The 21,755-nt window shown below is 40.2% G+C and overlaps 1 protein-coding gene across 2 annotated transcripts in view; it reads right to left on the bottom strand.

Moving 5' to 3' along the window:
• Positions 1-21,755, bottom strand: part of ppl (periplakin) — a 100,791-nt gene that overhangs the window by 4,244 nt on the left and 74,792 nt on the right. For both annotated transcript variants that reach the window (XM_039776304.1, XM_039776303.1), the window contains exons 12-21: positions 19,605-19,756; positions 19,419-19,522; positions 19,135-19,292; positions 16,824-17,002; positions 16,603-16,741; positions 10,695-10,888; positions 7,736-7,886; positions 7,155-7,238; positions 5,133-5,249; positions 757-849 (exon numbers count right to left, since the gene is read on the bottom strand). In XM_039776304.1, the coding sequence (XP_039632238.1) occupies positions 757-849; positions 5,133-5,249; positions 7,155-7,238; positions 7,736-7,886; positions 10,695-10,888; positions 16,603-16,741; positions 16,824-17,002; positions 19,135-19,292; positions 19,419-19,522; positions 19,605-19,756 (1,371 nt within the window). The remainder of the gene's footprint in view (positions 1-756; positions 850-5,132; positions 5,250-7,154; positions 7,239-7,735; positions 7,887-10,694; positions 10,889-16,602; positions 16,742-16,823; positions 17,003-19,134; positions 19,293-19,418; positions 19,523-19,604; positions 19,757-21,755) is intronic.

The following is a 21,755-nucleotide window of genomic DNA, read 5'->3' as shown; positions in this document are numbered from 1 at the left end:
AATTTGTGCAGTGGAAGACTGGACGGTGTTAACGGTTGTAGATATCGTGATATTGTAAGTTGTTGTTTTCATCTTCCGCATGATCACCACCAACTGTTTCAGCAGTCTATTGATACGGATTTAACTATTTTGCCATGTTACCGATCAACATTTTTGGCATAAATTCGTTTGACTTCCTTGTTTCTCATTGCTAGGATTGTCCGTGTACTCAACTTTTCTGTTTATAACCCTTCGTGATGAAATTCTTAAGTAAGATTTGGACATAATACGTCTTCTTTAACTGGGAACTTAAAGTGAGGCAAACATTAAAATTTATAAGAGCTGAAAGCGCAAGATGTGTGTCTGACAAAAGCATTCACAAGACTGAGAGGTGACAGTACCACGGCCTTGTTTGAAAATGGGTGCTAGGAGGGCGGGACTTTTAAAAATATCATGGCAATATTTTCGTCTCACGGGATTTGAAAAAATATTTTCCAAAAAGTCTTGTCTTGTCTCCTAAAAAGTCTCATGGCATCAAAAGATTTTTTTCTATAAAAGAGAGATTTGCTTTTCTTGTATGCTACAAACACAGCCAACTAGTGTTCAGGCGCGATACAGAAGAATAAGCTGTTTTTGACAGTGTTAGCCTACAGTGCAAACTCCAGGCATAGCTACAACGTAGGATTGATGCAGAAATATAAATCAGAATTAACTCTGCTATCCTTTACCACTTGAACAATGGTGCAAGTGTGGCTATGAAAGCTTCCCCATAATTACCTGATTCAGCAGACTTTGTGCAAACTCCAGGTTCTGCAGTCTTTGCTTGTTGACGGCACTGACTTCAGTAAATTTTGCACCCATTGCAGCTTCCTGTGATTGTAAAACAAACACAATAAAACAATCCATGGAATACAACACATATATTTTGAACCTAAATAGTTTTAAGAACAGATGTAACCAGAAGCTAACAGTATACCTTATTTGCCATTTTTCTTGATATTTAAAAGTGATGGAACTTGTCAGTATGCTACACTGAAAATACTGAGGTGAAGTCCAGTCCAAAGCTATTCTTTGTCTACAGGACAATGTCATGTCATATGGTACCACCCCAGATCTTTTAAAACACCCCTTCTCTTTTATGTCCATTTTCCACTTCCTCCACAATCTCCTTCCATACTCTATAAACAGTGCAGATCTTCTTGTCATCTTGCAATCGACTAGACACTTTCTTTTGGGATATGTTGTCATCCTTTCGATTCAAGTTTGTTTTTATTTCTCGGCCAATCAAGTCCCTAGTTTCACCTCTACTTATTCTCCCTTCACATACATACCATACTTTTTGAAGAACTTCACCCTTTCTTGTCTCCAAAATACAAAATCTTATTTTTTTTTCTGTAAATATCTGTAATATTGTATTTTTATCACACGTACTGTATATTCTGTTATTGGCATCTGCTCTTGATTCTTTATTTAGCCCAATAACTAAAACTAATTATCCTAATCCTTGTGAATTCACCAAAATCATTTGTCTTTCTTCATCTTACATCAGAAACGACACCGGTAACTAGGCAATGTGAGAGCAGGCTAAGTGTTGAGTGTTCACTGCTGTCATGCTGTTTTCTTATGACTCTGGTTCCTGTTGTCATGAATACCTTTTGGAACTTTAAATGTTGTTTTGTTTCGTAATTTCTTCTTTTGGAAAATGTTGTAATTGTGTTTCGACATTTCTTTCAGTGCCAATTGGTTAGGATTTTTCTCAGAGGTACCACCATTTTATGTTTGATTTTTGTTAGTAATGATGCTCCTTGCAGAGTGGTGGCTCTAAGGCTAAGGATCTTCACTGGTTGCTGGTTTGAATCAAAAGAGCCAAAAGAGAACCTACTCTGCTGGGCCCTTAAGCAAGACCCTTAACCTGCAATTGCTCCAGGGGTGCTGTACAATGGCTGAACCTTTGATCTGAACCCAAGGGGTATGCGATAACTAACAAAATCCTAATACAAGAAATTGTACAAGGACAAATATAGATCACACAAAACACACAATCGTCAAAGCCGTAACATGTGACATCATCACACTGTCATTATAAAAACAAAATGGCAACGTGTTGAAACTGTTTTCAAAAAAACATTTTTTGAGAATACAGTGCATCCGAAAAATATTCACAGCCCATCCCTTTTTCCACATTTTGTTATGTCACAGCCTTATTTCAAAATGGATTAAATTCATTTTTTTCCTCAGAATTCTACATACAACACCCCATAATGACAACGTGAAAAAAGTTTACTTGAGGTTTTTGCAAATTTATTAAAAATAAAAAAAATGAGAAAGCACGTGTACATAAGTATTCACAGCCTTTGCCATGAAGCTCAAAATTTAGCTCAGGTGCATCCTGTTTCCCCTGATCATCCTTGAGATGTTTCTGCAGCTTAATTGAAGTCCATCTGGTGGTAAATTCAGTTGATTGGACATGATTTGGAAAGGCACACACCTGTCTATAGAAGGTCCCACAGTTGACAGTTCATGTCAGAGCACAAACCAAGCATGAAGTCAAAGGAATTGTCTGTGGACCTCCGAGACAGGATTGTTTCGAGGCACAAATCTGGGGAAGGTTAGAGAAAAATTTCAGCTGCTTTGAAGGTCCCAATGAGCACAGTGGCCTCCATCATCCGTAAGTGGAAGAAGTTCGAAACCACCAGGACTCTTCCTAGAGCTGGCCGGCCATCTAAACTGAGCGATTGGGGGAGAAGGGCCTTAGTCAGGGAGGTGACCAAGAACCCGATGGTCGCTATGTCAGAGCTCCAGAGGTCCTCTGTGGAGAGAGGAGAACCTTCCAGAAGGACGAAACCGAAACCACTCCTTAGTAAAAGGCACATGGCAGCCCACCTGGAATTTGCCAAAAGGCACCTTACGGACTCTCAGACCATGAGAAACAAAATTCTCTGGTCCGATGAGACAAAAATTGAACTCTTTGGTGTGAATGCTAGGCGTCACGTTTGGAGGAAACCAGGCACCGCTCATCACCAGGGAAATATCATCCCTACAGTGAAGCATGGTGGTGGTAGCATCATGCTGTGGGGATGTTTTTCAGCCGCAGGACTTGGGAGACTAGTCAGGATAAAGGGAAAGATGACTGCAGCAATGTACAGAGACATCCTGGATGAAAACCTGCTCCAGAGCGCTCTTGACCTCAGACTGGGGCAACGGTTCATCTTTCAGCAGGACAACGACCCTAAGCACACAGCCAAGATATCAAAGAAATGGCTTCAGGACAACTCTGTGAATGTCCTTGAGTTGCCCAGCCAGAGCTCAGACTTGAATCTGATTGAACATCTCTGGAGAGATCTTAAAATGGCTGTGCACCGACGCTTCCCATCCAATCTGATGGAGCTTGAGAGGTGCTGCAAAGAGGAATGGGCGAAACTGGCCAAGGATAGGTGTGCCAAGCTTGTGGCATCATATTCAAAAAGACTTGAGGCTGTAATTGCTGCCAAAGGTGCATCGACAAAGTATTGAGCAAAGGCTGTGAATACTTATGTACATGTGATTTCTCAGTTTTTTTATTTTTAATAAATTTGCAAAAACCTCAAGTAAACTTTTTTCACGTTGTCATTATGGGGTGTTGTGTAGAATTCTGAGGAAAAAAATGAATTTAATCCATTTTGGAATAAGGCTGTAACATAACAAAATGTGGAAAAAGTGATGCGCTGTGAATACTTTCCGGATGCACTGTAGTTAAGGAAGAGCTAAACAGAACTTTTGCCTTTTTTTTCTAGGAAGTCATTTCGGTTTCTGATTTGGTTTTGATAATTGAGTTCTCCTAGTTCATCTGTTTACAGACCACTGCTAAGTTAACTTCCAGATCCTTTATTAAAATAAGTCCTTTGGCACACCTTCACTCCAGAAGAACATAAGAAATGTTCCAAATGAAAGGAGACATTCGGTCCATCAAGTTCTTCTGTTTAGCTAATAGCTAAACTGTTTCAGTCTGTCTTCCTGATCCTTCATGGAGGTGGTCAAGGTTTCTGCTTCAACTACATGTCTGTGTAGTATGTTGTACTGTAGATTCCCACAACTCTTTGAGTAAAGAAGTGCTTTACAGTTATAAATTTAAATGCACTTCCCCTTAATTTTCACTGATGTCCTTGAATATGTGATTCACCAGTTAAGTTGAAGGAATTCCACAGGATCTACTTTACCAAAGCCTTTGAGAATTTTGAAGACATGGATTAGGTCCCTGCTTGTGACTATAACAGGTTTCATTCACCAGAACAAAGTGACTTTCTAATACCTCAGATACGTTAGTCTGTTATGTACTTAATTAAACAATTATTTACAATAAATGCACTTAGCTGATATTGGCGCTACTAATTCAATATCCTTAGGTACATGACAAATGTGTCTAAAACTACCACAGTGGAGCACATGGTCTAATTTCCTTGCAGACGTTAGAACTTTTGTTTCAATTCCAGGCCTTCTTGCTTCACTGCTGGTTTCTTGCTGTAGTTGCCCCTCTTTGTCACAGTCTTTCTTACATGCAGCACTTTTTCAGCCTTGGGGTCTCTCTAGTCTGGCTGATCTTGGTCACTTTGCAGGTCTCTCTTCTAAACCCATTTTAATATCAACTTGGAGAGACCACATCTGGTTAAGACTGTCCTTTAATTTAATTTTGATGCACGCATTAGGTGCTTGCCTATTCATCGATCTTCATGGCTAATGGTGTACTGTATTATGGTCACTGACTGAAATCTTGAACCTTGGAATACAAATATAGTGATGCTGGATTTGAATTTTAGTATTTTTCAACTAAGTGTTTTTCATAAAATAAACTTGTCACACAGAATTACGCTAACAGGTGACTGTCACATTCAAATGGTCTACTGTTAGATCTGACTTTAGCAAAGTGGTCCACAGACCAAAGCACTTTAGTATCACTGATCTAAGAGGGTCACTGTAGAAATATTCCTTGTTTATTTTTGATGCAATAAAACTACAAGTAATGCCTTCCTTGGAGATTCTTTTTGTGACTGTTGGCATCTTTCTGGTTTTTGATTGTTCCTGCTGTTTGTGAAAAGGCAGCATTAGGCCTACAGTAGATGACGCATGTTGTGGTGAAAGCAGTGGGTGAGCTGTTTAATTAGTTTTTGTATACTTACTTCATTTTTGACTTTTACAGCAGGGGATTCAAGTTTGTGTTTTTTGTAGGACTGGGGTGCCACACCATCTTCAAGATCAAGAACAGACCTGAATTTCTCAGCCTCTGTTTCATAATTCTGCAAAGAAAAATAAATAAATTAGCAAATTACACGTGGGCCTGATAAGTATGGGTGTTCTGCTGACAGAAAGTGGTGGTATGATGAGGTGGCTCTGAGCTGCCATTCAAGACCCTGGTAGCAGCTTTTACATTAGTGGTCCATTATGCATATTTATGTTTAATCTCCATCAACTCACTTATCTACCAAAGTGAAAGGAGCCGAGCCTCTCCCAGCAATAGCAGCCAACGCTGGATGGGGCACACGGACATACAATCCCAGGCACATTCACATTTCTTAATTTACACCAATATAACAGAACAGCAGTCTCAAACCATGTTACTCCAACTTATAGTCAAGTGTCTAATGCCTGGTAACATTAGGCACTTGGCAAGAACCAACCCTAGACAGAACCCTTTTCAATAGCAGGGCTCACTCATTCACATGGGGGCCAATTTAGGGTTGCCAATTAACCTGACCTGCATGCCTTTGGGCACATGAGAGGAAAACCCACACAGTTACGGGAAGAACATGCCTTCTCCACACAGACAAAAACTGGGAATGTGATTCCAACTTGGGATGCAGGATCCTTGGCAAAGCCTTGCTCCAAACTATGCTGCTGTGCCACCTTTTATGACATAAATGGTTCATTTTCAAATAAAGATTTTTACTTATTATGGAGATCATTGGCACACAGTTGGAAACTTAAGGGCAGATTTCATAGAAAAGTTAAGAAGTTAAGTTCTTCTTGTTGCAAAGAATCATAGAAACATGGAATAAATTACCAAGTTGTGTGGTGGAGAGCAGAACGTTATGGACCTTCAGATACTGACTTGATGTTATTTTAAACAATATATGAGAATAGAATGGATGAGCTTTTTGGGCTGAACGAACGGCCTGTTCTCATCAGAATTGTCTCTTATGTTCCAGTTAGAGCACTAAACTAAGAAGTCATTGATCTGTATAGAAAGTCAAACAAACACAAATGTAGGAGAGTACAGCTATAGAGCATCTGTCAAAAGCTTTGTGGCAACCAAACGGAAGGGAAAAACATCCTAAGAATGCTTCATTTTAGCATAAAAATGTGAGATTGTCTGGGAAAGCATTGGTGCACTGACTGATTGACCTTCCAGCATTTTTGAAAAGTGACAGGATGCCCATATAAACTTAAGGAGAACATGCAGTCTTGTCCTAATCTACTACCTGACTACTGTAGGCTCACATAGCTACTGGCATCTTGTGGGTCACTTTCAGACATGTAAGCAGTTTAATTGATTTCAGAGATGATCTATAAACTGTCCAACTCTACAGCATCCACAGCCCTTAAAAGGTGAAGACTCTTAGTTTTCTATAGTGTCCAGTCCTCCACTAGGGGAATGTGTGCTGCTATCTAGTTGGCAGAAGGGCCAGTCGTATAGGATCTTACCTTTAAAATGACAACATGGTCCCACTCAGGCTGTGCTCTGTCCCGGCCACTATTGACCAGGAGGCATTTTGACTTCCTGCCAGTCCTAATTGTCCTCACTCCCTCTTACAACTCAGTGTCTCTACCTACAGCAGTTCTGAGGCATCCAACCCACCTACCATGGTGTAAGGAGCACATTTTCTCTTGAAGAGGAATGACAACATATTTCATCAATGCTAGTGAGTAGGTTTCTCTCTCACACTGAAATTTGCTTGCCCCTTTTCCCGTGCCATCCCACCTTTATCTACAACAGTCTTTTGGCCTAACGAGAACGTCGAGTTACTCTTGGTTAACTGGCCACCCAAGCCCAACTCGATGTTATCTGATACGCATTGATACTGTAAATGGGTCTGATGCTTTGTCTGTCTCTGATTGTAGTTTTGTTTATTAATAATAACAGAGTATTGTCTGAAAAGTGAGATAAACCAATCAACAGAGTTTCTTTATACAACTTTCTCTACCTTGACAGCTTCTTGATATTGCTGTGCACTTTTGGTTACATTCTCCATTTCAACCTCCTTCCTGGAAATGTCTGTTAGCAGATTCTGTAAAAAAAAAAGAAATCAGTTGCAAAATTAGAGAATACATTTAGATCCAAGATGCTCTTGAGTGTGACAATACTATTTTGGAACTGCCCAAGAGGGATGGGAATGGAAGAGCAACTTCAGCAAGAAGGACACAGTCATAGAATCATGAAGGTGTTGTAGATTACAAATAGATTTTTGTAAAGAAGATAGATAGCTTGATGTCTCAATGTATCCATGGCCATGTACTGACCCCATTTAATCCAATTTTAGGGTCTATTAGAACTGTAGCCTGTCTCAGAAGCATTGGGCACCATGAAGAAACCAGCTCTAGCTCGAATAAATGTGAAAAGGGACACAGTTACTTAATGAGAGACCCACTCGTATTGGTTAGCAGTTAAAGAAATAATAGAACAATGTGAGGTGAAGGCAATAACGAGGAGTGAAGTTTTCTGATCCCCCAGGGGCAGCAATTTACCCTAGAATGACTGGGGCAGGAATATCGTCTGCATATTTACCCTCTGGTTCTTCAGTTTAGTATCAATTTGCCGAGAATCATCAGTCTCTTTTGGCGAGTAGTCAGGCACATGACTCATCCAGTTGTTCAGGCTGTCATAGTCATTGCGATAATTGCCATAGGCTACTTTGGCCTTCTGCAGCTCCTGGGACCTGTGATGGTGCAAAGAAGGGAGACAAAGAATGAATTGTAAGTAGTGTTGTTTGCTTGTTGTGTGCGTACAACAAACTGAAACAATGTTGGGTGAGGAGGAGACATCCTCTGAGCCTTTCAGTAACCCTTAAAAATGAAAGCAACGTCTTTAATGGCTGTTTACTCATAAATTGTACTAGAGCGTTAGAATAATATAAAATGAACAGGTAGGTTAATAGAACTGGATATTTAAAGACAGGTTGAAAATGCATATTATGCCTCTATGGTCAAATATGTGAAGTGAATTGGACTGTTCTTAAAGCAATATTTTACTCCAAAAACTACATTATTCTTACATGTTACTTACTCCATGTACAGTAGTTTGTAGTGATGGCCAGGAAAAATATTTTAATCTCATGTTTTCATGGAGAACAGAGATAACAACGTTTTTGAAACTTTCACTCGTTAATGAGCTTTTACATTGAAGACTGGACTCTTGACCAGTGAATGGGGGTAAGAGGCAGGTCTCACTTCAAAAGCTTGGTCTCACATGAATGCGATTCCATGCGTGCATTGTTCAGAATTTCCGGAAGTATTTATTTACAAATATTTGAGCAAAAAATTCATGTGTTTTACCTGTGAGCTTAACTGCATGACTTAATAAGCAATTATCTGACACAAGTAACAAGTTTTTTTTTTTCATGGGCATTTTTGTATTATTTCCTGTGGTTTAACACTCGTCACCATAGATGGCCATTCTACCAGAAATGCTATTATCTCGGCCATCACTACAAGCCATATGGTGTAGGTAACATACACAAAATATCATTTTTGGCTGGGGCGGCACGGTGGCGCAGTGGTAGCGCTGCTGCCTCACAGTTAGGAGACCTGGGTTCGCTTCCCGGGTCCTCCCTGCGTGGAGTTTGCATGTTCTCCCTGTGTCTGCGTGGGTTTCCTCCCACAGTCCAAAGACATGCAGGTTAGGTGGATTGGTGATTCTAAATTGGCCCTAGTGTGTGCTTGGTGTTTGTGTGTGTCCTGCGGTGGGTTGGCACCCTGCCCAGGATTGGTTCCTGCCTTGTGCCCTGGGATTGGCTCCAGCAGACCCCTGTGACCCTGTGTTCGGATTCAGCGGGTTGGAAAATAGATGGATTTTTGGCTGATGTATTTATTTAATCAGAGAGCACTGAAGACTGGAAAACCCACCCCCAAAAAACAGACACAAAGTAATTAAATGACAATGCTGACTCTAGGGCTACTACTACATTTTTAATTAAAAACAGCTTTTTTAAATCAAAACAACTTCTATCAATACTAGGGTTTTGACAGTGATTATGAAAGTATCTCCATCCACACTAAAACATCCAAAACGCGTATGACATAGACGGTTGCCTACAATAAGCATGTGTGTATCATCAAAAAAAATCCTTGAATGGGGTGTTAACGCCACTGGCCACGGGATTTATTGAAAAACTGTAGCAAATGGTAAATAATTTGTGCATGTATAAAGTATTCAGCTATACAAAATGCAATTTATATCCATAAAGGAAAGCAACTCTTCTATGCCCGCTATGGTGGGATATGGTTTTCTTCCATGAAAGGTGACCAATCAGTGGATGGCACATTGTAATGACTAGGATCCAATCAGGGAAAAGAATATGTATTAAGCACAAGCAAATCAGAGCACAATTAGAGTCTGCATTTTTAGAAATCCACATTTTGATCTGTCCACATTACAATGTCGAGCTGGCATTTTCAAAAGTCTGGAGAGTGTTTTCAAAAGGTGAAAAAGGACAATGGGTGAAAATGGAGATTAATGCCTAGGTTTTTAAATTAAAACATAGTAGTGTGGATGTAGCCTAACTTTTGCTGTTCCCATGCTGTAATTTCATGATACCAGGCTAGTGTTTTATTAGTAAACTTAAGGGGCTTCGTTCCCTGCTCACTTCACTCACCAACCTCCCGGCCTGCGCTACGCACCAGCCACTTCACATCTCTGCTGCTTGCGTATGTGGATTTCACTTTCACCAAACAACAAATCTTCTAATTCTCACGGATACACCTCTTCACTAGGAAGAAACACTACTTTTCCCTGATGGCAACACGAATTAGATGATCTACAAGTCTACGACTTAAAATTGAAATCCGAACAATATACTCGATCTCTTTTCACTGTTCTGTTATTTCACCGAGTAATAATTTCCATTTGTTTGCGCTAATGCGATCTTTACTAAAATTTTTTTGAGACTTTCAGATTTTAGTACTTTCATTATCTCTAACCTGCTCTGCATGTGCCAACGTTTTGGAACCTCTTTACGACGTTCTAATTTGTCATCTACTCTTTGTCTTTTATTTCCGGCCTGGGCCTGGTTAAATCTCTTGGCACAAAGTCTCGTCTTGTGGGACTTGAAAGTATCTCTCTGAAAAATTTATGTCTCGTCCCAGGCTAAAAAGTCTCATCTCATCCCAGGATTTTTTTATATAATAGAGAGACAAGTCTGTAACAGTATCTTGGTGAGAGAGCACATGCCAGTGTAACAAACAAAATGGCATCGAACACCTGTAGTTCCAGAGTGTATCCCCTAGAAACTATCCAAGAGCTAGCAATAAGGCCATGACCACCATATCTACCACAGCTATCACCCCTGCTTTTTTACTAGATGGAGGTGGGTTACACACAATACACACAGAATTGCTCCCTTCCTCCTCAGTATATGTTGGTTTTTCCATTCTTTAGTTCTGCGTGCATGTGTACTTTCTGGCATTAACTTTTTTTTTGCCAATGTTCTCTGTTCTAAATGTCTCTTAAAGACTGAAACTCAACTTACCTGGTGTTAATTTGCTTGTTAAGATTCTCATATCTTTTATTCAGTTTTCGGACTTCAGACTCTTGCCGGTCAATGTCTGGACAGTGCTCTTGCAGTTTGTTTGCCAGGTTCTCACAGCACAACTTCGATGCCTGGAGGTTCTGCTCAGTCTCAGATAGTGTGGATCTCTTGGATTTCAGCTCGCTGTTCATTGCCTTGTGAAAATGAAATTGGGTGGGTGAGGTTAATAAGTCAGCAGAGAAGGCACCAGCTGAAGTTAGCTACCATTTAGAAACTGAGAGTGGCAACGTGTATATAATTTTGTTTGGTTTCTTTTTATATTTCAGATAAGATGCATTTATACTACAATCAGATTAACACCTTTGACTACAGACAAGTGACCTCTGTTGTGACTTTCAGTGAACTAATGATATGACTTATAAAGTCAACTGGTAATGATTTCAATGTGTCATGGTAAAGGGGGTGAATACTAATGCAATCAATTAGTTTGTGTTTTATATGTGTAAGTAATTTAGACCACATTGCAGGGATCTGTTTTCACTTTAACAATAAAGGGTCTTATTCTGATCAGTGTCAAACCAGGTGGGGTTCATAGAGCAGAAGAGTAGGCAACAGCTTAAGTCAGCTTCATTTTGGGATTGAAACTGACAAAACATTTTTTTTTTGACAAAACAAATACATTGGCTAAAACTAAGATTAACTTAAAGCTGCAAGCCAAACCTTGTGTATTTATTATACTCAAGCTGTACTTCCTAGTAGAACAAAGGCTGGACTAAAAAAATGACGTGTAAAAGGAATTTGCTCGGCCTGCACTTCTTGGTTCTGCATTACATTACTGGGAAAATGATTGCAGTTCTAGGCCCAAACAAAAACACTAAAGTGCAGGGCAGCATGGAAGATAGTGGCAGCCATCTACCCATCCACATCACCCACAAACTGAAGACCAACACACCAGGCTGTGTGCCTTCTAGCCAGAAGACAGGTTTATTCCACTGACACCATTTGATTGTTCTAGTGGTCCACTTACCAATTGTTATTTGCTTTTTTTGTCAGTTCAAACCCAGATTGTCTGGCAATAAAACAGAGGTGAAGTATAAGGAATGCAGCAGGTTGAGCTCCCTGCCAAATGACTGACAAGAGTTCAGTTGGGGATGCATGGTTGTAATGGACCATTATAGGTAAGCATTACCTTTAATAGTATGTATACACTAATCTTTACATTCAGTGGTCACTATTAGTATTGGGTATTGTCCACTTTTATTACCAGAACAGCTTAAAATCTTTGATGTGTAGATTCAAAAATGTGCTGGAAACATTCCATAGGTCCATACCAATATCACAGGGTTCTTGCCAGGTTGTTGGCCACACATTCACACTGCTAACCTCCGGGTCCATGTCTTCTATAGGAATAAAATCTGGGAAGTGTGCAGGCTGTTGGAGTAAACTGATGAGGCTGCCATGTGTGTGGAATCATCCTGCGATGATGAGTACTCTGTGTGTGTGTGTGTGTGTATGTATGTATATATAGATATTTGTAGCTAGAAACATACTATTTTAAGATACCTGATTCATATATATATATATATATATATATATATATATATATATATATATATATATATATGTATATATGTGTATATATATATATATATATATATATATATATATATATGTGTGTGTGTAGAGAATGAGCAGGTTGTAGTCCTATTTAAAGTTAAAATGCTATCCTTAATGGTAAACTGCTTTCTTTTATAGCTTGTATGTTGGCAGACAGTGAAGTTAAAATCTCATTGCGGAGAGAGTGTCAACCTTGTAAAGAGGTTTACTCGGCAGTGACATTCATGTCTCTGGTGTCTCTTCCTATGAAGCCAGTAGACGGATTGGGAGAGCATGGGGGTCATTAACTTGCTAGAAGGGATGTGTGACCCTCACGATATCTATACAAAAGGACGAAGGTCCAAGTCTTTAGAGTTTTAGTGCTTCCTGTCTTGCTATATGGTTGTGAAATATGGACACTATCCAGTGACCTGAGACGAAGACTGGACTCCTTTGGTACTGTGTCTCTTTGGAGAATCCTTGGGTACTGCTGGTTTGACTTTGTGTTGAATGAGCGGTTGCTAGTGGAGTCCCGAATGAAGCACATTACCTGCATTGTGTGGGAGCATTAGTTATGGCACTATGGTCATGTGGCTCAATTCCTCTAGGGTTATCCAGCTCGCAGGATTCTCATTGTTGGGGACCCGAGTGGCTGGACCAGGCCCACATAACACCTAGCTGCAGTAGATAAAGGGTCATTTCTGGAGGGTGGGACTGAACCTTGTATCTGCCTGTTGCCAATCAGGATCCAGAGCTGTTTTGTCATGTGGTGGGTGCTATGACCAAAAATTAAATACCTTATAAATTTACAAACCTTGGATTTAATTTGGCTCTTTTGGCATTGATCAACAGAAAAAGACTCTTCGATGGCAAAAGTGAAAACAGATCTCTGCAAAGTGTTCTCAATTCATTACAAATATACAATCTATTATTTTGTGCTTAATAAGTATTCACCCACCTCAAGTCAGTATTGTGTAGATGCACCTTTTACAGCCATGACAGCCCGGAGTCTGTGTTTACAGGTCTCTCTCTGCATCAGCTTTGCACATCACAACATGGCCATTTTCCTCATTCTTCTTTGCAAAACTGCTCAAGCTCTGTCAGGCTGTATGGTGATTGTGAGTGAACAGCATTTTTAAGTCCAGCCACAAATTTTCAACTGGATTGAGATCTGGGCTCTGCCTTTGCCAGGCTAGGACATTAACACTGTTGTTTTTACATCATTCCAGTTTAGCTGGTGTCATCACCTTGCTGGGAAACAAATCTTCTCCCAAGGTGCAGGTTTTATTGCAGACTGTGTACGGTTTTTCTCCTGAATTTCCCTATATTTTGCTGCATTCATTTAACTCTCACTAACCGTAGCTCAGATGTCATGTGCATTTTTTTTAAACAGTGGCTTTCTCTTTGCAACTTCCTCAAAAAACAACCGGTGAAGCACCTGGGCAACAGTTGCTGTCTGCAAAGAATCTCCAATCACAGTTGCTGTAGCTTGTAACTCCTTTGGAGTTCTCACAGGTCTCTTAGTGGCCTGCCTCACTGGTGGTCTTCTTACACAATCACTCAGTTTTTGTGGACGGCTTGCTTTAGCTTTGCCATACTCTTACCATTTCTTAATGTTTGATTTAAACTAAACCTCATGGGACATTCAGTGACTTGAACAATTTCCTATCTCCATCCCCTGACTTGTGCTTTTCAATCACCTTTTCACAAAGTTGCTGGGAGTGTTCTTTTGTCTTCATTGTGTAGGTCAGGCCACCATACTGACTCACCACAAGTCGGACCTTCCAGATCAGGAGCATTTATAGTACAACCAACTGAAACCCCAGACAGGTGATCTCCAATGATCTAATTCTGTGATTTCTAAAGCTAACTGGCCCCACTGTGAGGAATTAGGTCTTTCATACTAACGGAGGTGAATACTTGCAACACAAGCAATTACCGTATTTTTCGCTTCGTTTGTTCCCCAAACGAAGGGTGGAAATGTCTGCGTCTTATGGAGCGAATATTGCGTCACAGACCGTGATGTGTATTACCTGACAAAAGTCGACATCCAGGTTTAGAGGGCGACAATCAGCTGTTAATGGCGACAAAACTCACCATTATGTTACAGGCATTCCCTCCCTGCTTGGAGGAAAGTTAGACTCATTCACCCGCCATCTAATCCTTGCGTGTGCTCAAGTTATGAAATGTAAACAAAAGGCAAGATGGCATCGACATCTCACGAGACAGCGAAGGGAGTGCAGAAAACAAAATACTCAGCAGACAATGTTTTGCACATTATCGCCGAGTCGGACTCTGATTTTTCAGAATCTGATTTTGTTGAGAGTGATCAGGGGATCGAGCAAGAGAGTGAGGAACTGGCAGTAGCTGATCAGAAACCAGCCGATGCCACCCCAGCTGAGCACATTCGCGTAGCCGATGCACCTATGGCAAGGTTCGTGTGGGAGGAATACCTAGACATTGATCCGTGACAGCCAAACTGACTACCGGACTTCACAAGACAGCATGGCTTGCTGTTGGACTCGACAGATACAGCCCTGGATTACTGCAGGCTGTTCTTTCCTGAGGCTGCCTTTCAGCTACTGTCAGACGAGACAAGCAGGTATGCAGAGCAATTTTTTGAATTGCGGGATGCGTTTGCACTGTTTTCTCGTTTTTCAAAGTGGAAACCCACAACAAAAGAACGACGAAGGGCTTTGTGGCATTACAGATAAAAATGAGACTGGACTGGTGCTCTAACTTCAGGGAGCATTGCTCCAAGCGTGCTTTGTCCCCCTGTGTTGGACAGGTTATGCCTCTTGATAGGTATGTGCTTCTGCAAAGTGATTGTGAGCAACTGAGCTTCATAAATTCTGACACTAGCGATGAGGAGTTCTTGGGGTTTCCAGAAAACTAGAAGAGTGCTTGAACCTTAAAGTCTCTCCTCATTTGTTAATGACAGTGATGAAGGTTCTTAATACTGTACCACTGTTGACTTTACATCGTTGAAATATTATTCTGCTATATTTTATTAAATATATTAGTACACCATTTGGTCCAGAATATTTTTTTTTCTTGTTTTTCTCCTCTAAACCAAGGTGCGTCTAATGGTCAGGTGCGTCTTAAGGAGTGAAAAATACGGTATTTTGTGTTTTATATTTGTAATTAATTTAGATCACTTTGCAGAGATCTCTTTTCACTTTGACATTAAAGAGTATTTTTCTTTGTTGATCATTGCTGAAAATGCTAAATTAAATCCAATGCAAACTCAATGCTGTACAAGAATTAAATATGAAGACTTCCAAAGGGATGAATACTTTTATAGACACGATAGGAGCCAATCTTAGAAAGTTAAAGCTTTAAGTTAATTTCATATAGTGTTTGCTTGATTCCTACAGAACATTAGTTTCTTATAGCTACCTAGAATACCGTATAGCCTTTTACCCCCTGTGATTAAACATGTGGTAGATCTTTCTTAGCTATATCAGTAATAGTGTGTGTTTTGGAATAGGCTCATAACTAGCATGAATTGAAAGACCCATTTGCAGTAAGTAGATGGGACAGACATACAGTTTTAGAAATGGTTCAACTGTATGAGCAAATTTAAAGAATAAAACAATATATAAGCTCTAAACAGAAAGAGAACTTTTCTTAATCAAGAACATTTCTTTTCTTTGCTATATCAATTTTTTTATTTTTGTGTGAACTGTTTTACCTTGTTTTTTGTAACTAAACCTTTTAAAAACTAAGATGCAATCATTTCAACGTGTCAAGCTATTGCCAGAATCCCGTGAAGCAAACTAAAGCTGCAGAATGGTGGTAATTTTGGGTAAATGCAGCTACAGGCATTGTAACCTCACCCTACCCCTAGCCCTAACCCTAAATAAGGAGTGATCAAGTACATATTATTCTGTCACCAAATTGAAAGTAAATGCAGTTTTAAAGTGAGCTGGGGTTATCAAACTTGAACTCAAAATTTAAACACTACACATAAACAGAAACATAGTATGCGGTAGGTGCAAGTTTTATCGTTTTTCCTTAAAGACGCTAGACGTCATATGCACAAAATTCCAATTGCAGCAATATGTATTATTCCATATAAATCCAAACACCCCACATACATCAAAAACATAAAGCATAAAATCAAAATAGTCCCGTTATGATCAATATCTACTGTAGAGCTTCTAGTGGCCAAAGAGAATCAATGTAGATGATCTTCATTTTTTACTGTTCATTTTAAGACAAGTACAAAAATGTGCATGGTTTTAAATAGAAGCCTGTTTCATTTCCAGTAGCAATCAGTAATCTTGATTTTTTACTAAGATTTACTCACAGACAGTTCCTGCTGGGTGTTTTCTAGTGATCTCAAGTCACTTGGGGCTATTTCCTCCCTGGCCAGTCTGTTTTCATAAGTTGCCAGCATGGTGCGCCCTTTATGTAGGCTGTTCTCAAGGCGATTGGTCTTGTCAAACCTGAAAAAAAATCAGCAAGTTACAACCCCTGTAGTTGGCAAAGCAAATAGGAAAAGGGAAGAGAGCTAAAGCCATAACGCACTTGTCTTCTGCCGACGTCAGCAGGAGGTCGACCTTGTCATACTTGGTTCGGGCATCATTGACTTTGTTGTAGAGCTGTGGGGCGCTCGCACAGGAAGGATTTTTCGACAAGAAGACCTCTGCTTCACGGATCTTTGAGGACTTTTCAGGTTCAATGCGCTTGACTGAACTTTTGATTGTCTGCAGGGGTAAAAATGAAATTAGGACACTGACTCTGGCATTTTTAGTCTCCCTCACCAACTACACAGCTCACCTTGAATTGCTTTTTGTTAGGCAAAATCCTGAACAGAAATTCAAGTGAACGTAAACCAAGTGGAAAGGTTAATTGTCACAGGTGTTAATTTCAAAAATTCACTTAAAACGTGAATTTTGGATTAGGGACAGATGGGAAATGGGGCAGCACGGTGGCGCAGTGGTAGTGCAGCTCCCTCGCAGTAAGGAGACCTGGGTTCGCTTCCCGTGTCCTCTCTGCGTGGAGTTTGCATTTTCTCCCTGTGTCTGCGTGGGTTTCCTCCGGGTGCTCCGGTTTCCTCCCACAGTCCAAAGACATGCAGGTTAGGTGCACTGGCGATCCTAAATTGTGCTTAGTGTGTGTGTGTGTGTGCCCTGCGGTGGGCTGGCCCCCTGCCCAGGGTTTGTTCTTGTCTTGCGCCCTGTGCTGGCTGGGATTGGCTCGAGCAGAACCCCATGACTCAGTGTTAGGATAGAGCAGGTTGAACGATAACTGACTGACAGATGGGAAATATGATTACTAAACTTTTGATACTGGTAACGATCCATTTCACACCTTAGTACCGATACCAAAATGATCCTGAGCCAAATAATGAATAACCACAAAACACTGGCTCCCAGATGCTTCATCCCCCCTGTCTGCACTACACACATCCAGGATTAAAGGCAACCTGACTGCCACACCATTCCCAAGGTCTACCATGGTCCATTGAGGCTCACAATCTCTTAATCGTGTATTCTCCCTCATAGTTTTGACTGTGCTTGTATGTCATATAAGAACAAGAAGTAGAAGTCTGGGAAGTTGGGGGACTCCACCTCAGAGTTTAGATCGTGCTAATATATATACAGTATGTTGCACCTTGCTTCAAAGAGCATGGGGGTTCAAAATGCAAGGTAGCCTTATGTAACCACATTAACTTCCGCCACTGAAATCTGCATAATGCAAGTATAGGACCATTTTAAAAATGTGGTACTTCTGTACTCCTTTAATACTGGTATGCCACACAGCACTATTTCTCACTTTGATGAAAAAAATTCTAGTTAGTTTTTGATTGCTTTTTGTGTGGAAAAAGCAGCCAACTAATAGCGCCCTCATGTTTCTCCCAAAATGCCAACTGGAAATCAACATAAATAAAACACAATGTGCATGACATGATTATGCCAAAATGACTTCATGCCCTGATGCACTGGAACTTGTATCACCACTCATAATATTTTCACTCAATATGAAGTAAACTCACATGTAACCTTATTTTGGACCACTGGATCTGGAATGACAACTGCTTCTCTTTTTTATTTTCCGGTCCTTCTATGGTGGTGTTCTGTGACACCACCGCTTGATCAAAGTCCCGTGTAGCTGCCTGTTAAGTTTGAATGAATGTGGATACCCCAAATTGCCACGAGACCCATTGCATTGAATCCTCTAAGATGAAGCCTTTTTTTCCTCCAGCTTAGCTGCAGATTTTTTTTTATTATTTTTATTTTTATGTCCTGTCTGGCCATCTGACCTTTTCATTGGACTTGGATTTTGAAACTTAAAAAAACAATTCTATATTTAATGACTCAACTTCTCTTAATCTGCAGTGAGCTGGTGCCCTGCCTGGGGTTTGTTTCCTGCCTTGCACCCTGTGTTGGCTGGGATTGGCTCCAGCAAACCCCCGTGACCCTGTAGTTAGGATATAGCGGGTTGGATAATGGATGGATGGACGGATGGACTTCTCTTAATTATATATCTATCACTTATGTAAGTGTGCGATATTTATTTTTTGTATATTATTTATTCATTGTTATTCTTATCTAATTTTAATTTGTTTTTTTCTTTTCTCATAACTATTTCCTTCACATCTTGTACAGCACTGTGCTGTAGAAATAAATTCTGTTGTTGTTGCGTGTCACCCATTCAAACTGGACCACAGTTGCTTTGTGTCGTATTGGGTATTTATTTATGAGAGGATGCAATAAGCATGAGAATGGGAATAAGTTTGAGTATGGGAAAGGTGCTATATAAATAAAATGTACTGTATTATTATCATTATTTTATTAATAACCTGATATTAAAACATTTGCAGGTGCTAGCTCACCATGAGGTCATTCAGCCGCTCTGTACTGTCCTGGATGGGGTGGTTCTGGTCCAGTGGCGGACGAAGACGTGAATAGACTTCCTTCTCCTGCCTGTCCAAATCATTGTAGACTTTGTCTAGCCCGGACATCAGCTGGCGACACTGCTGCTCCTGCTCATCTGAAATCAGGTTTGAAGTCATTAAGGAATCGGCATATGAAACTGGCTGATTACTTATAGGTTACTTAACGTGCTATTTGCTGGAAACTGGAAAAACTACAGACACCATTCTGACAATGAGCCTACCGAAGCCTGTGGGCTTTTCTTTCTTCAGCTCTTCATATCGTTTTGCCAGGGCAGCCCTGCTGTTTGCTGCTTTTTGTTTCAGACCCTTTTGTTGATTGGCAAGGCTGTAGGAACACAGTAAAGAGTTATGGTTGATTGTACGTGACAATCAACAGAAAGAAAAAGGAAGTACTATAGCACTCTTACTTGTCAGCAAAAGTGACAGCCTCGACATCAGTGGGGGGTACAATGAAGCAGACTCCAGGTGCGGTGATCTTCTTCCCTTCACTGTCTACCACTTCCCACATTGAGGCATTGTTTTTAGTCAATTTGTACTTCTCCCCACGTACAAGTGAGCCCTGGAAAGACAGAGATGGCACCAAAGGTTTTGTTAGGGCACAGGGAAAGATTACATGTTTAAGACTTTGTACAGTGACAAGTGAGATGTATACACAGGGCAGGAGGTGAACTGGGGGAAAGACAACCTGTAGAGTGGAAACACAGTGGATCGAGAGGTACAGGGGCTAACTGAAGCTTCCAGTTGAGAAACAATAACAGAAATGGCTTTAGAAAAAGAGAATTCTGACAATTATTGTGCCAGCCAGAACCAACCCCAGGATATGTCTATGCTAGAAGTATACATATTTATAGATATCAGCCATAAGCCCACGCCCATGAGAACAGTGTCTAGGGGTATAGACTAGATTTTATGGGATCATAAGTATCATACATTTGCCCACTCATTATGGGGTAGCAACTTCTTGTTCTTTTTCCAAAAACTCGAACAACTGTGTAAATTGCAAGTATACAGGGAAAAAGTACTGGGTTGAGTGTGCTGAATGGCATGTGGTCCAGCCAGTCCGGCCTTTTCATTGAGGAAGCCCATCAGCAATATACAAAGTTGGCTGCTGTTCACAACTTTTGTGGGTGAATCCAAAGCCTGCATGTACAGCGGATTCAGAAAGTGTTCAGACCCTATTCACTTTCTGCATACTTTATTTCGAAGAAAACTTTTGCAATTTATGCCCAACTATCAATAATCCATAATGAAAACATGAATTGTCAGACCTCTCAGGTGTGTGCCTTTCTAAATGATCTCTAGTCAATTCAGTTTACCACAGGTGGACTCCAATCAATTTCTTGATTGACACATCTCAAGGAGAATTAAAGCAAACGAGATGCACATGACCGCAATTTACCACAATACATATATGTTGCGCATTTCAGTGTTTGATGTTTACTGTAATAAATCTGCAACCATTTCAAAAAACATGTTTTAACTTTTTCATTATGGGTTCTTGATGACATATTGTTGGGCACATATGACAAATGTATCCATTTAAAAAGAAATCTACAATACAATCAGTAGAAGAGAGTTAGGGTGGGAAAAAGGTAAAAAAAAAACACCACCTTGGGGGATTTGAGAAAGTCAGTTATTGGAATGCTAACCCAACATCAGACAACAGATGTATGTAGCAGCCTGGACTTTTTAAATAATATTTTATTGACTTACAAGGGCTTCATGATGGACCTGATGTAAAAGCATTGTATGTCTCCAGAGTTCAGCATTTGCATGTGTCAATTTAGCCACGACTAGATGGAATCTGGGTAAAATAAAAATATGTTTTTATCTACTCCATTGCCAGCTAGTCTTAGCCTGCTTTACTCATACATATGAGTTCTTTAAAGTTCTGTCACGTACATAGTGTTTAATGTGATTATGAGTTGTTGTTTCTTATTTTGTGTTTTATTTGAATTATATTTGCATATTATAGAGACCATCTTTGGCTTGTAAGTGGAAATGTGCAATCAATCTTGCTTAATATGTTAAGTCAAATAGAGGCATTATTTATAGGTTTCTATTACTGGATTGCATGCAGCAAACTCTTTTCTGTTTGGCTGTGTGACTGAGCCCTGTAAAGGACCTGATACTTGAGCTTCTTGCCTTACACCCAGTGCTGCTAGAATAATAATAGCACAGGTATTTCTACTTCAGTAAGATAAGCATTGCATTAGGTTACTTGTTACTTTAAAAAGTAATCAGACTATGTAACACATGTTACTTTTAATGTGTTACCCTACTGCTCTCGAGATTGTGTTCCTGAGCTCGGCAGTGTACCCTCAGCTCATTAACATAAATTTTGTGATTTCAGGAGAAGCAATAATGTGACCCTCCCAAAATTTGCCTCTGGAAATGTATTTACTCGTGGCCGCTGAAATTGTATGCGAAGCAGGCTGAAAGTGCAACGGACATGCTCAGACTACAAAATCCTTAGCAGTAACCCGGTTAAGGGTTTACGTGGCCGTGTAATCGGTTAATTAATGGAGAAATCTCCCTCTGTTCATCAGGTTTCTCAG

This window comes from Polypterus senegalus, chromosome 13 (genome assembly GCF_016835505.1).
Source record: "Polypterus senegalus isolate Bchr_013 chromosome 13, ASM1683550v1, whole genome shotgun sequence".
NCBI classification, from domain to species: Eukaryota; Metazoa; Chordata; class Cladistia; order Polypteriformes; family Polypteridae; genus Polypterus; species Polypterus senegalus.
Note: the sequence above shows the minus strand (reverse complement) of the source record. Positions and strands in the feature narration are given on the sequence as shown.